The following is a 14429-nucleotide window of genomic DNA, read 5'->3' as shown; positions in this document are numbered from 1 at the left end:
GAGCCGGGGCTGGGGGGTGCCGAGCCGACCCGGCGGCTGCGCCCGCGACTCCGCAGCCCAAGCGCATTTGGTGGGGCGGCCGGGCTAGGGAGCGCGCACGGAGCGCGGGACGGAGCGCCGGGCGGACGGACCGACGGACGGACGCCCCCGCACACGCAGACGCACAGAGCTCGGCGCGGCCCCCGTCACACACACACACTCGCGCAGACACACACAGGAACACACGCAGACACACGCACACTCGCGCGCGCACATCCTCCCGCCCGCCCGCTCGCCAGCGCCCGGAGCCCGCTCTGGCCGGTAAGTGCGGCGCCTCCGTGGGCGCCTTTGTGTGGGGAGCTGGTAGGTGGAGGGCGTGGGGTCCCTCCCGGGGCGGCCCCAAGACAGAAACCTCTTTCAGCCCCCAGGGCTGGGAAGCCAGCGCCCGCCACCGCCACGCCCCCATGGGGCTCCCTGCGCCCCCGGACTGGGGGAGGGGAGGGGCGCCCCGCGCCTGGGAGGGGTCCCCGCCGGCAGGTACTGGGGAGAGAGAGCAGCAGCCACTCCCCACGAAGCTCGTGCACGGTTCCGGGGAAGGATCGAGACGGTGGTCCCGGGTCCGAGCCTCGGCAGCCGGGGCTGGTGCGTGGCTTTTGGCTGCATTGCCTCTCCAGGGTCTGAAACCCGGGAGGGAGGCTGGAGATCGCCTCTAGCCTGCTGGCCTGTAAAACGCGGCTCCCAGCCTTCCCTTCGCTTCGCCTCCCCCGGACCAACCGTGTAGCTTAAACAACCAGCTCCCCACCCACCCCCCCAAATAAGAGCCCAGCTCATTCCCCTCCCCCAGCATTCCCCTTTTTCCTAGATGAGGCCCAGGCTCCTGCAAAACCCGAGACTGTCCAGGTCAGAGCCCTGAGGGGCTTACCTTAGCAAGGATCACGTAACTTAGAGGGTCAGGATCAGATGAACCTTTGGAACTCATTTAACGCCCTCACTTTACAAATGGGGAAACTGAGGTCCAGTGAAGTGGCTTGACCAAGGTCACCAGAGAGCTAGTGACAAAGCCTGCGTTAGAATCTAGGCTCTCTGGCTTTCATATTCATTTTCCTCCTACATAATTCAATTCTATACCCATTGAAGCCTCAGAACCCCAAAATTCATCTGAGTGTACCAGGGAGGTCTTTATAATTCCAACCCTGTCTCTACTTGGAGCGGCAGGTGCCATTCATTTGCTACCATCCTTACTGGGGGGGGGAGGGGGGGCGGGCAGGGAGGATACGAGCTGGTCTTCAGTTTGCCTCCCTCAGCCTCAAAGGAGAGCTCTCTCATGCAAGCAAACACCCCAGGTTTGGGATTTAATTTGGGAGAATGAGGCAGCTCCGGGCCTGAGATCAGATTCCATAGTGTCGGGTTCTCCTGGGAGTCACTGAGCTGTGTCCTCGGTTGGACCAGTTGACGTGGCATACAAGAGTCCACCCCTTGCCCCACCTTGACCTGACTGTATGCCATCCCACTCTCCCCTCCTCCTTAAGGGCCTGGGTCTTCTACTCCAGCCAGGCCCTTTTCATCATCCCTTTGTGGAGGTCCCCAAGTCCTTGACGTCAGGCCACCCCTTCCTCCTTTATGTCTGTTGAGTGTGGCCTCTTGGTGTCGCTGATGAAGCTTAAGGGGGAAGCTTGAGTTACAGCCTCACCAGGCTCAGGTGGTAACTCAGGGCAAGGCTCCCTCAAGGGCAGCTGGGTGTCCCCAGATCTGAGCCCGACGCCTGGCGCAGGCAGGATGCCCCGAGAGGTACGAGAGGTACGTTGAAGGAATGCAAGCTGAATGGTGAATGGATGAAGTCAGTCAATTTTGAGGAGATTCCGTTGAATGAGATAGTTGGCAAGGAGGGCAGTGTTCAGTCTCTGGGGTCCTGAAGAGACTCCTTCAAGAGCTTCCTTCCTGGGTGGGGTGAGCAGCCTGGCACAGAGCAGAGCCAGGGTGACTAGGTGATGTGACTCCAGGGACCACCGCCCACATTGTAGTCCAATAAACGGCTTTGCCCTCCAGAACCTCCATTGAGGTACACGTCAAAATGAGTGATACCCCTGGATTTTTGCCCAGCGGAGGCCCCCCACCCTGCGAGTGAGGGGATCTAGGTTCTAGGCCCAGGTTCATCCTCCCTGGCTGGACAGTTTTAGAAAACCCCATAACCTCTCTGGGGTCTCGGTTTCTCCATCTGAAAAATAGGATCATTGGATTGGGAATTTTCAGGGTATCTTTCAGGTCTGAACTGTTGAAAGGGTGGGGCGGGGGAGGGGAGCACTTATTTATATAACTGCTGTGGGCCCGACTTTTCTCTTCTATTACTCTGTGAGGGAATAAAATGAGATGAGATAATTTATGTAGGGTACTTAGCACAGTGCCTGGGGCACAGGAAAAGCTCCAGAATCAGTAGCTATTAATACCATTAGGGCCCCAGCTTTGTGGATATACCCTCCACTTCTCCCCTCTTCATATTGCCTAAGGATATGGGGTTTTAGGGCCTCAGAGTCCCTCTGCCTCAAAAAATCCCTTCCCCACTGATCTATTCCCAGACTTAGGGTTCAGCCAGCAAGAGGCCACCATGAATCCTCCCTGGGACAAGTCACACTTTGGTTTATCAGTTGTTTAGCTGCTGATCATGACTGAATTTAGTAATTTATATGGTGCCAAAGCATTTCTTACACTGTCACTTACATTTAATTCTCCTAACACACCCATGATAGTCCTAGTGAGACCGTTCCCATTGCACGAATGGGGAAGCTGAGACTCAGTTTAATTTACCTAAGGGTGCATACTTCATAAGTCTCAGAGCTGGAGAGTTCTGCCTCCAGTTCAGATCATCTGAATCCGGATTCTGAACTCTTTCTTCTACCTCATGTTGCCTGTGCTTTCCTGACACCGGCCCCCAAAGAGAAGCAGATGACCTTTGGGAAAGAATTGAAAAGGATGGATTTTATTCCTCCGGAAAATCGGGAACCGCTTCTTGGAGAAGCTGTGTAGCATTTGAGTTGGGTCTAAATGATGAGGACACTAGAAGAAAGAAGGGAAAGTATTTCAAGTATTGGAAGCGGCAACTGGCAGTGGGGGCTTCTAAGGCACATGTAGAAACTAAAAGTGGTTCCTTCCAACTAGAGCCAAAAGGATAACTGAGGAGTTGTGAGAAGGAAAGCTAGGTAGGAAGGTGGAGGCAGTTCTGGGAGCATTGAATGCCAACCTAAAAGATTGGTCTTTAGGTTCTTTTTTTCTTAATTAAAAAAATTTTTTTTTAATTTTTGAGAGAGTGCAAGCGAGGTAGGGGCAGAGAGAGAGGGAGACAGAATCTGAAGCAGGCTCTGTGCACTCAGAGCAAAGCCTGATATTGGGCTTGAACCCACAAATCGTGGGATCATGATCAGAGCTGCAGTTGCCACCCCGGTCTTTAGTTTATGAATATAGGAGAGACGTGATCGAGCCTGGCCATAAGGAAACTCATCCTGGCTCCCCTGGGGAGAACAGATCGGAGGGGAGGACCTGCTGGCAGGGAAATAATGACTGTAGTGAGAGATAAGGAGTGGGGATCATTGTAAGAATGAAGAGAGAAAGGAGTTGATGCAAGAGGCCAGAGGGTCACCAAAATTGGCAGTGGTTTCATTACAGGTGCTCGAGGGATGGAGGAATGAGAAGTGGTGGCAAGGTTTTGAGCCTGAGTGGGTAGGGATGCCATTCACAGAGAGCCCAGCTGGAGGAGGAATGGGGAAGCCTGAGCGGGGGCCATGGATCTGATAGGCAGCCATAATGACTCCTGCAAAGCTGGCTCACCAAGCACCCCGGACTGTCAAGAGCCAGTTTGTTCATTCATTCATTCAGTCTCCAGATACATATAAACATCTGTTATGTGCCAGGTTGTTCTGGGCTCTGGGGATACGTTGCTGAAAAAGATGAACTTCCTGCCCGAGCTCTACCAAGGGAGACAGAAAATAAAACATAGGCAGAGATATGACATTTCGGGGGGGGGTGAGCAGTGCTCTGGAGAAAAATAAACGGGTTGGGGTGGGGGAGGAGGAAGAGTGAAGGAAGACTTTTGCCTTTAAATAGAATTGCCTCTGAGAAGGTGATTGTTGACCAAAGACCTAAAGGAAGTGAGATCAGGCGGAATAGCATTCTAAGAAGAGGAGACTGTAAGTGCAAAGGCCCTGGGGTAAGAACACCTTGGTGTTTTCAGGGGTTATAAGAGCTAGGTGGAGAGGAAGTTTGGTAAGGGAAAAGATAGGAGAGAGGGGCAGGGCCAGATCATGTAGATGTTTACAAGCCTGGGGAATAAGAAATCATAGTGTTAATGAGTCCCAAGAGAACCAGAATCCTGTTCTCCTGATATTCTTTTTTAGTACATTTCTAAATGTTTTTTATTTATTTTCCGAGAGAGACAGTGCAAGCAGGGGAAGCACAGAGAGAGAGGGAGAGACAGAATCTGGAGACAGGCTCCAGGCTCTGAGCTAGCCATCAGCACAGAGCCCGACGCAGGGTTCGAACCCACGAACTGTGAGATCATGACCTGAGCCGAAGTCAGATGCTCAACTGACTGAGCCACCCAGGCGGCCCTGTTCTCCTGGTATTCTTGATGACTAGCAAACAGCCTGACATGCAGCAGTGGCTCACTAAATAGCTGTTGAATGAATGAATGTTAGAAATGACCATTTATGTATGAAACTTCATACTTTGGAACTATATGAACCCCTAAATAAAGATGTTATGGCCTAGTCGGGGCGCCTGGGTGGCTTAGTTGGTTAAGCGTCCATCTTTCGCTTAGGTCATGATCTCACAGTTCGTGGGTTCGAGCCCCGCGTCGGGCTCTGTGCTGACTGCCAGCCCAGAGCCTGGAGCCTGTTTCAGTCTGTGACTCCCTCTCTCTCTGACCCTCCCCTGCTCATGCTGTCTCTCTCTCTGTCTCCTAGAAATAAATAAACATTAAAAAAAAAAAGATGTTATGGCCTACTAAACTGTAGTGTGGACAAAATGGTAACACTCAGATGATTTGAATGTGCCATCATTCAAGTATGAGAAGTCCTCAGTTTGCAGATTTGTTCGAGAGCAAGCATCTTGGTGAGAATTTCTAACTTGGGGCTAATGTTGGAGATAAACTGTTCACGGCTAAATCTCCTGGTCACTGTGATGGCAAAAATAAAGACCCTAAATGTGTCCTTCCTTTGTATGGTGAGGTGGTTGGTTGAAGTCATTAGAGAGGCTTCAACATGTCTGTCTTAAGAGTCGAAGTGTTCCCGTCTCCTGGAACTCTCTGGAAGCCGCTCAGGGGCATTAGTGGATTCCATGTGGGTGTCAGTTCCAAAGACTGCATGTTTCATCATCTGCCTAAGGGTGTTGCCTGGCCTTAAAAAATAAAATGTATTGTAAAACTAACATGACGATACTGTAAAGTAAACGTAAGGTTAACCATGGCTTTAGACATTTCCATTTTATTTCTTCTAAAGATCAGTATTTTTTTCTTCCTGCAGTTTATTTTACTTCTTTTTTTAATTTAAATTCCGGTTAGTTAACATGGTTTAATATGAGTTTCAGGTGTACCATATAGTGATGCAGTACTTCCATTCACTGCCAGGTGCTCCTCATGACAAGTGCAATCCTTAATCCCCCTCACCTGTTTCACTCCCACCCCACCCCCCAACCCCCACGCCCCACCCCTCTGTTAACCATCAGTTTGTTCTCTATTATTAAGAGTCTGTTTTGTGGTTTGCCTCTCTCTGAAGGTCTGTATTTTATAATAGATGACACCAGCCCACATCTAGTTGTGGTCCATTGCAGTTTTCACTTCACGTTTTATCATAACTTCTGTGTTCAATCATGATCTTCTTTTTATCCTCAGTGGCTTGACTGTATTTTATTTAACCACTTCTTCATTGGTGGATATAGTAGGGAGCATCCTCAACCACAACTTTTCTGTCTCTGATTCTCAAGGCATCCATTTTAAGCATCCTCAAGAGGGTGTGTTGGGACCAAGAAGGGTTTAAACAGGGGCCCAAGGGACAGGAAGGGTCGACTGTGGGCAAATGTGAGTTGATTTCATGGACACAAATGATGCGGCCCTGGGTTCTGGGGCAGAAAGAGAACAGGGGACACCAGAGCAAGGGCCAAGGAGAGGATGGAGGGAGATGATGGGTCAGGAGGCCAAAGTCAGTAGAGCATTGAGGATGTGACAGAGTGGTACCCAGCACCCTCCGATTCAAGATGGAGTCCCTCCAGCATTTGGTTGGCTCAGTTCACGGTGCTTTTTTTAAATTATGAAGTACATAAAGTTTACTCTTTGAACCGTTTGTAAGTTATAGTTCAGCAGTATTACGTACCTTCACAGTGTTGCACAACCATCACCACCATCCACAGAACACTTTTCATCTTACAAAACTGAGATTCTACTCATGAAATGATAATTCCTCATCCCCTCCCAGCCTCTGGTATCCTGTATTCTGCTTTCTTTCTCTATGGATTCACCTATTCTAGGTTCGTCATACAGTATTTGTCCTTTTGTGTCTGGCTCATTTCACTTAACGTGAGGTTGTCCAGATGCTGCCATGTTGTAGCATGTGTCAGAATTTCCCTCCTTGTTAAGACTGAGTAATATTCCGGGGCGCCTGGGTGGCTTAGTCGGTTAAGCGTCCGACTTTCGCTTAGGTCATGATCTCGCGGTTCGTGGGTTCGAGCCCCGTGTCGGGCTCTGTGCTGACTGCCAGCTCAGAGCCTGGAGCCTGTTTCAGTCTGTGACTCCCTCTCTCTCTGACCCTCCCCTGCTCACGCTGTCTCTCTCTCTCTCTCTCCTAGAAATAAATAAAACATTAAAAAAAAAAAAATTAAAAAAAAAAAAAAAAGACTGAGTAATATTCCATTGTACGTATATGCCACATTTTGCTTATCTTTTGGGTGTGGACCTAGAAGTGGGGTTGCTGGATCATATGGTAATTCTGTGTTTAACTTTTTAAGAAATCACAGGGGCTTTTTTAAAAATGGATTTTTGTGGGCCCAGCCTGTAAAAGGCCAGTGAATGAAGTCTGAGGAGTTTAGAGTCTGGGAAGAAGCCATTAATTTTTAAAAAGTAGATTTTTGGGGACACCTGGGTGGCTCAGTTGTTGGGTGTCTGACTCTTGATTCTGGCTCAGGTAAGGATCTCACGGTTTGTGGGATCTAGCCCTGCATCGGCCCTGTGCTGACTGTGGAGCCTGCTTGGGATTCTCTCTCTTTGTCTCTCTGTCTCCCTCTCTGCCCCTCCCCTCCTCACAATCTCTCTCTCTCCCTCCCTCTCTCTCTCTCTCTCTCTCTCTCAAAAATAAGTAAATAAACACCACTTGGGGCACCTGGGTGGCTCAGTTGGTTAAGCATCCAACTTCAGCTCAGGTCATGATCTTGTGGTTCTGGGGTTTGAGCCCCATGTTGGACGCTGTGCTGACAGCTCAGAGCCTGGAGCCTACTTTGAATTCTGTGTCTCCTTCTCTCTCTGCCCCCCCCCCCAATACTTGCATTCTGTCTCTCTCAAAAATAAACATTAAAAATTTTTTAATAAATAATTAAAAAGTAGATTTTTGTGGATTCTGCACGGCCTTGGCGATGACAGAGAGGAAAGAAGAGAGAATGGAGTAAAAATGAATCCAGCCTCCATTTCTGAAGAATTACTGTGATTTAGAGACATTGTGGGTGGAGAAAGAAAGCTCTCAGGGGAGATCTGAATGGATGCAGTTCATTCATGCAGGCGAGTATTTACTGTGTCAGGGAATCCACATGGCCACAAGGACCCTGCCCACAAGGAGCTTACGTCGCTTAGGTGTGCCAGAGAGGTAACCCAGTGGCGGCGCTCCATCCTGATGTGTGCCCTGATAATAATAATAAGCACTCACTTTTTCTGAGTGCTCGGTATATTATCTCACCCAATCCTCATAACAGTTCAGTACAGAAGATCTTTATATTTCCTTGGTTTACAGACTCCGAAGGCTTGAGGAACTTGTCAGGAACACACAAGTCAGTGGCAGAGTCAGAATCCAGACCAAGGCAGTTGCTGTCCTCTGGTGCTGGGCCGGGGGGTCGTGGGATCACAGGGGAGATGCCTGCCCAGCCTGGAGATCAGCGAAGGCTTCCTGAAGGAAGCAGTGAGGCAGGCATTTTAGTGTCAGTCAGCCGTGTCCTTCTTCTGCCCATGATTTCAGGAAATGGTTTTCTGTAGCAGCAGCAGCAGCAGCAGCATCCAACCCCGCTGCCAGTGACTCTGATCTCCCAGGGCACCCCTCCTCACGGAGCCTCCATTTCGGAGGAAGATGATCATTCATCATCTGTGGTGCCTATCAGGAGGCTGGGAGGCCAGGCAGGGGGCATTTCCTTTTCCCTCTGACGTCAGCTGCCTCTGACTACTCAGGCTGGCCTCCTTCCAGCCTCTGCTGGGGTGCCTCAGAGGGACATGCAGGGCCCCTCCTAGGCCTGAGCAGCTTCAGGACAGCAGGCTGGAAGTGACCAAACACAGAGCCCTGGAGGGGCAGTGCCAATCATATGTCCGCCTCCTGTGCTCCTTGGCTGCCCTGAGATGCCTGGACTTCGTGGGTTCCCATCCTGGCCGAAGCCCCGTCTTCCCCAGACCCAGATACAGCCAGTTCTCTCTGCTCTGTGAACCCCTGGCGCCGCGTGTGGCCTGCACCTGTGCTTCCCAGCAGGGACCCTCTTGGCCTTTGGGAGAGCTCTTCATTGTGAAAGCGTCCCTGGCCCGTCCCCTGAATATCGCCAGCGGCACCCTCAGTCGCCGTGACAGTCAGGAACACACATTTGTGAGATCTGTTTTATGGGGGCACCTTGGGTGACGCAGTCAGTTAAGCAACCGACTCTTGGTTTCCACTCAGGCCATGATCTCACGGTTCTTGGGATCAAGCCCCACATCAGGCTCTGCCTGCCTGGGATTCTCTCTCTTTCCCTCTCTCTCTACCCCTCCCACATATGTCTCTCTCAGAATAAATGAATAAACTTTTTTTAAAAAAAGATACATATTATGAACAGGGAGACATATAGATTTAAATGTTGCCTTCAGTGAGTCGTGACAGATGGATGAAGTTGAGGAACCGTGACCAGGGTTGAGATGTGGCACTTCCTACAGCCCTGAAAGTTCCCTCTTACTCCCTTCCAGTCAGTACCTGCCCTTGAAGGTTAACTGTTGTTCCTGGTTCTGTCATTCTGGGTGTTTTATCTGTTTTTTTTTTTTTTTTAATTTTTAATATTTATTTATTTTTGAGAGAGAGCGCTCAAGCAGGGGAGGGGCAGAGAGGGGGACAGAGGATCTGAAGTGGTCTCTGCGCTAACAGGAGCGAGTCTGAAGGGGGGTTCGAACTCACGAACCGTGAGCTCATGACCTGAGCTGAAGTCGGACACTCAACCTACTGAGCCACCCAGGTGCCCCTGTTTTGTCTGTTCTTGATCTTCATATGAACGGCATCACAGATGTGGTCTTTTGTGGAATACAGAGTTTGGGGGACCCACCCATGGTGCCGTGCCCCCAGCATCGCTGACACAGATTTCTAAGTGCCAGCTACAGTGGCACTACCTGCCTTCATCCTCCTGAGAAAAAGCAACCTCCGGGTTCAAGTGAGCCCTAGCCTGCTGCACACGGCCGTCTGCCATGGCGGTGAGTGCCCTCTCTCTCCAGCTGCACCAAGGTTCCCTCTTTCTCCCACCGCCCTGCTCTTTCACGTCTCCCACTGTCTGCCAAAGTCCTTTCCCAGACCCTCCCATTGTGCCCTCCTAGGCACCCCCATTAGACAGCCTCAGTTGACATTTAGCATTTTGGACTCGGTACACTGGGCTGGAAGCTGGCTAAGGGCAGGGACTGAGTCTTAGACCCCAAAGAGCCTGAGAGTAAAGAAATGGATATAAGATCATAGCAGACCTTGTCTCCAGATTGGGTTGGAGGCGGGACACTTGGGTGGTTCAGTCGGTTAAGTGTTGGACTTCAGCTCAGGTCATGATCTCATGGTTCATGGGTTCGAGCCCCTCCTGGGACTCTGTGCTGACAGCTCAGAGCTTGGAGCCTGCTTTAGATTCTGTGTCTCCCTCTCTCTCTCTCTGCCCCTCCCCCACTCATGCTCTGTCTCTCTCTGTCTCTCAAAAGTGAATAAAAATGTAAATAAAAAAACAGATTAAAAAAATAATAAAAATAAAAAGATTGTGTTGGAGGCAACCTGGATTTATATATTTTTAAATGTTTTTATTTATTTCTGAGAGAGTGAGACAGTGTGAGCAGGGGAGGGTCAGAGAGAAAGGGAGACACAGAATCTGAAACAGGCTCCAGGCTCTGAGCTAGCCGTCAGCACAGAGCCCGACACAGGGCTCGAACCCACGAACCAAGAGATCATGACCTGAGCTGAAGTCAGACGCTCAATCAACTGAGCCACCCAGGTGCCCCGGAGACAACCTGGATTTAAAACAACCGTGCAAAATAAATCTCAGCCACCCTCTGAAGCTGATAAAAGAGAGTGTGAGACATCTCTCATTATAAATGATCAATGTAGAGTGAAACTCACCACCAGTGAGGCAGAGACCTCCAGTCCTTCCCCAGAGGACCTAGCATTATGGGAAATGGCATCAGTGGATTCAAAGTAGTGCAGCTCAGGAAGCCCGGGAAGAGATCGGAGTCAATCAGGGAAGGCTGCCTGGAGTAGGTTAAGCTCCAATGGTTTTCAAAGAGGAGTCTATTAAGCCAGGGAGTTATACATCAGGATAATTCACAGAGAGCCTTAAAACATGATCCAAAGCCGTCTAGATCCATCCTCTTGTGACCCTGGTCTTGAGACTCACACAGCTGCCCTTGCCCTTCTTTCACATCTTTTCACTCACTTCCTTCTTTTTCTCCCGCTTAGTCATTCCTTCCTATCTTCCTTTCAAATGTTGCGTACAAGGAAATGCTGGATGCACGTTGCCCCGCCTCCCATCCCTCTTCCTCTGCACTGGGCTCCCTGTCGTGGGCCATGTAGGAGGAAGCCTGTCCTTTGCCCCTTCTCAGCCTGGGCAGCTCACAGAAGCCCAAGTTATGGGCAGGGAGCAGCCCAGGGTGGGGTGCAGGCTGTCGCCAGATTCCGAGGCACAAATCAAATCCCGGGAGAGGAATTCAGCCAGAGGAGAGGTCAGCGTGCCTTGGACTCACTAGACAGGCTTCCTGAAGGAGGCACGGTGCTGAGGCAGGCCTTGGAAGGGCCCAAGACCACGGCTCAGAGTAGAGGAGGGGTGGGGGAGGCCTATGCAGGGAGGAGGAAGGGGAGAGACAAAGGCTGGGAATCAAGAGTGAGTGTGGGAGGTGGGGCAGTTTTCATGGTGGAGGAGGATTTGGGGAATCCTGTGAAGTCAGCTTTCCAGTTCTTTGACCCACCTTCCCAAGGGCTTCTGGGGCTGATGAGGGGGACCTGGAAACAGCCCGGGGCTTCTAGAGGGAAGAGGAGTCTGTTCTGCTGGGGTGGCCATGCGTGGTTCTCATTAGCCCCAGGAACACCTGGCAGAGCCTGAGGAAGAGGGAAGCAGACCTTTGTAGCTGATGGCACTGCCTGGTACAAAGAGCTGGAGCGTCCCCTGTGCTGGGGTGACTTAGAGGGAGCCGGGAAATGAAGCTTTGAGCCAGGTCAGCTGTGATAACGAGGAGGATGTATGCCTGGTACTTTCTGTACTTCAGTCACTTGCACTTTCCCACCACCCTGCAGCAGGCATCCCAGAGGAAGAGACTGAGGTTCAGAGAGGTTCGGGCACTGGCCAGGGATCCCATGGAGAGAAGGTGGCAAAGCGCACAGTGTTTCAACCAGGTCTCTCTGCCTCTCCGTCCATCCTTCTTCCAGAGCGCCATGGTGGCTGTAAGGTGTGTGACCTCAGAACGATTGGTGTCATGTTTGCAAGGACTCTACCCGTAACTGAAGGCCTTTGTTGACAACCTGCCCTGGGCCCCAAGTCTCCAGCTGTACGGTGGCACGAGGCATTGAGAGGACTAACCACCCTTGGCTCAGGACCAGGCTCTGTCTGTCTTCTCCACTGGCCACCTGAGCGGGACGAGAGTGACACTTACCTGTGCCCGTGCCAGTCCCTTCCCCCCACCACATGCCCATTAGCTCCTGTACGAAGTGAGGTGATTTCTCTTTCACAAGGTTGCTGCAAGGGTCCGATGAAAGAAAGTGTTGGAAAGCATGGGGCACATAGTAGGTACGCAGCTGATGTTTACATCTGAATTCGGGAGGTCAGATTTGGTCCGGTTTAAACCTTGACTCCTGGTCCCGTCTGGTCTTTTTCTTTCCCGTTTCATTTGATACTCTATAGTCTTTCCTGGCAAAGGAGCCTCAAACCCAACTGTTTCCAGATGCAGCCTCTGCCTTGCCTCTCCCAGGCCCTGCGTCTGACTCAGTTTGCCTGAATGTTTCACCAAATCCTAAAGTGCCAGCGTCTTCCCAGCCTGTGCTGTCACTGCTTGGGCCAGACCTGAGCACAGAAGGGTTAAATCAGAGGCGGAGGGTGGGGACTGTGGCCCTCAGGCGGGAACTAGAGCCCTGCATCAGGTTGGGGGAGGGGTGGGGAAAGGGGGGCCACCCCCCGCCCCTTGCTCTGAACTGCAGCTCTCCACTCAGGAAGTGCATACAGGCCCTCTGAGAAGTGGTTTTGTCAGTGATGAAGGGCAACGCAGGGGCCACGTGGGACCATCACGGGCGATCCAGAGCAAGGCAGGGCCAAGGGTTGGCATCAGGGACACCGAGGGCTGAGACCAGAGGCAGGGAGATGCCAGCAGCACAAAACCATTTGTGATCAGGGTGGATGTGTGACCAGCACAGGCGACGTGAGCATGCTAGTCCCGGGTGGGCTGGGGAGAGAGTTGCTGGGGAGAGGAGACAAGGCCTCAGTCCTAGAAGGCAAGTGACCAAGGCAGAGACCGCCTGCCAGGGCATCGGGCGAGAGGCCAGGGGCTGGGACCGGGCCAGTGTCAGAAGCAGACAGGCGGCGGTGCGTCTTGTTATAACTCCCAGCAACCGTCATGTCCGCTAGCTCTCCCACAGCGTGCTAAGTGCCAGGCTCTCCTCTAGGAGCTTACATTTGCCCGTCACAGCACCGCTGTTTCAAAGATGAGAACACTGAGGCATGGAGAGTTGGAGCAAAACTCCCGACCTCTTCCAAGACCAGCGGCATGACCCTCACATTCATAGCTCAAAATCAGCCATCGTGGGATCATGTACGCCTTGGAAATTGGCGAATTCCACTCGTCAGGGCTTTGAAAATTTATTTATTTTTCTGAGAACCAGTTTATTAGCATATCACAAGACTTATCCTGGAGTCTCAGTGGACCTCAGCTACATGGGGGAAAGAAGGGCTATATTAACCGGGAAACAGGCAGCCTCTGACATACAAGATGGTGATAGCTAACATTTTTACGAGTTTACTGGGCCCTGTTCTAGGCATTTCCCGTGTATCTCATATCAAAACTTGTGCGAGGATCAAAGTTCACTTAATCTCCTTAAGAATCTGTTGAAGTGTACGCATGGTTATTCCCATTTCACAGGTGAGAAAACTGAGGCATAGAGAATTCAAGTGTCTTGGCCAAGACGAGACAGCCACTGAGGGATCCAGAGTTTGTATTCGGGCAGCCTGATCCCAAAGCCTGTACTGTGTGTGTGTGTGTGTGTGTGTGTGTGTGTGTGTGTGTGTGTGTGTGTGTTTTAATAAGCTTATTTATTTTGAAAGAGACAGAACACTAATGGGGGAGGTGCAGAGAGAAAGGGAGAGAGAGAATCCCAACCCATGAACTGTGAGATCATGACCTGAGCTGAAACCAAGAGTCAGATGCTTAACTGACTGAGCCACCCAGGAGCCCCTGCACTTTGTGTTTTTTAATGAGCCATTTATTCATGCTCAGGGTCTAGCCTGTGTTTTGATTTATTTTTTTAAGAAATATATCTTGAATATCAGCCTGATGTCAGACAGTGTGTAGACAGGAAAGTCCGTGTCAGAGACCGTACACTTAGTGGTTTAAATAAAGCCTGGGCCTGGGGTTGAAGCAAAGTGAGTTTGAAGCCTGGTTCTACCACTTACCAACTGTGTGACCTTGAACAATGACTCAGTCTAAGTCCCCATCTTGCTGTGTGTAGGAGGAGGATGATAACTGTGTTTAGTTGGTAGGGTTGTAGTGAGGAGTGAACAGCAGTTGGGGTGGGGTCCAGCACACAGTAAGCACGCAGTCAGAGGAGGCTGTGCTGATTACAGAGCACGGGTTTGCGCACAGATAGCCCACGTGAACTTGGGATATAGGCATCGATAGACAGTTTCCGAACAGAGAGGTGAGAACAGAAGACAGAGTGCCCAGTTCTTCCTAAGGGAGTCAGGGACGATTCTGCTGAAGAGCTTACATTTGAGCAGGATCTTTTTTTTTTTTTTTTTTTTTTTTTTTTTTTTTTTTTTTT

At 50.8% G+C, this 14429-nt stretch overlaps 1 protein-coding gene across 4 annotated transcripts in view; it reads left to right on the top strand.

Annotated features, from left to right (window-relative positions):
* PTPN5 (protein tyrosine phosphatase non-receptor type 5) overlaps positions 1-14429 on the top strand; it is a 57420-nt gene that overhangs the window by 1554 nt on the left and 41437 nt on the right. For 2 of the 4 annotated variants that reach the window (XM_039236801.1, XM_039236799.1), the window contains exon 1: positions 67-300. The exons of 1 other annotated variant lie outside the window; for it this stretch is intronic. Coding sequence is in view for 1 of the 3 variants with exons in the window: in XM_039236798.1 (XP_039092729.1) it covers positions 11838-11851 (14 nt within the window). In the remaining 2 variants the exon portion in view is untranslated. Of the gene's footprint in view, positions 1-66; positions 301-11822; positions 11852-14429 lie in introns of those variants that run through there. One more of the 4 variants, XM_039236798.1, reaches the window with a different exon arrangement.

Source organism: Hyaena hyaena, unplaced genomic scaffold (assembly GCF_003009895.1).
Source record: "Hyaena hyaena isolate Hyena2069 unplaced genomic scaffold, ASM300989v1 scaffold_116, whole genome shotgun sequence".
NCBI classification, from domain to species: domain Eukaryota; kingdom Metazoa; phylum Chordata; class Mammalia; order Carnivora; family Hyaenidae; genus Hyaena; species Hyaena hyaena.
Note: the sequence above shows the minus strand (reverse complement) of the source record. Positions and strands in the feature narration are given on the sequence as shown.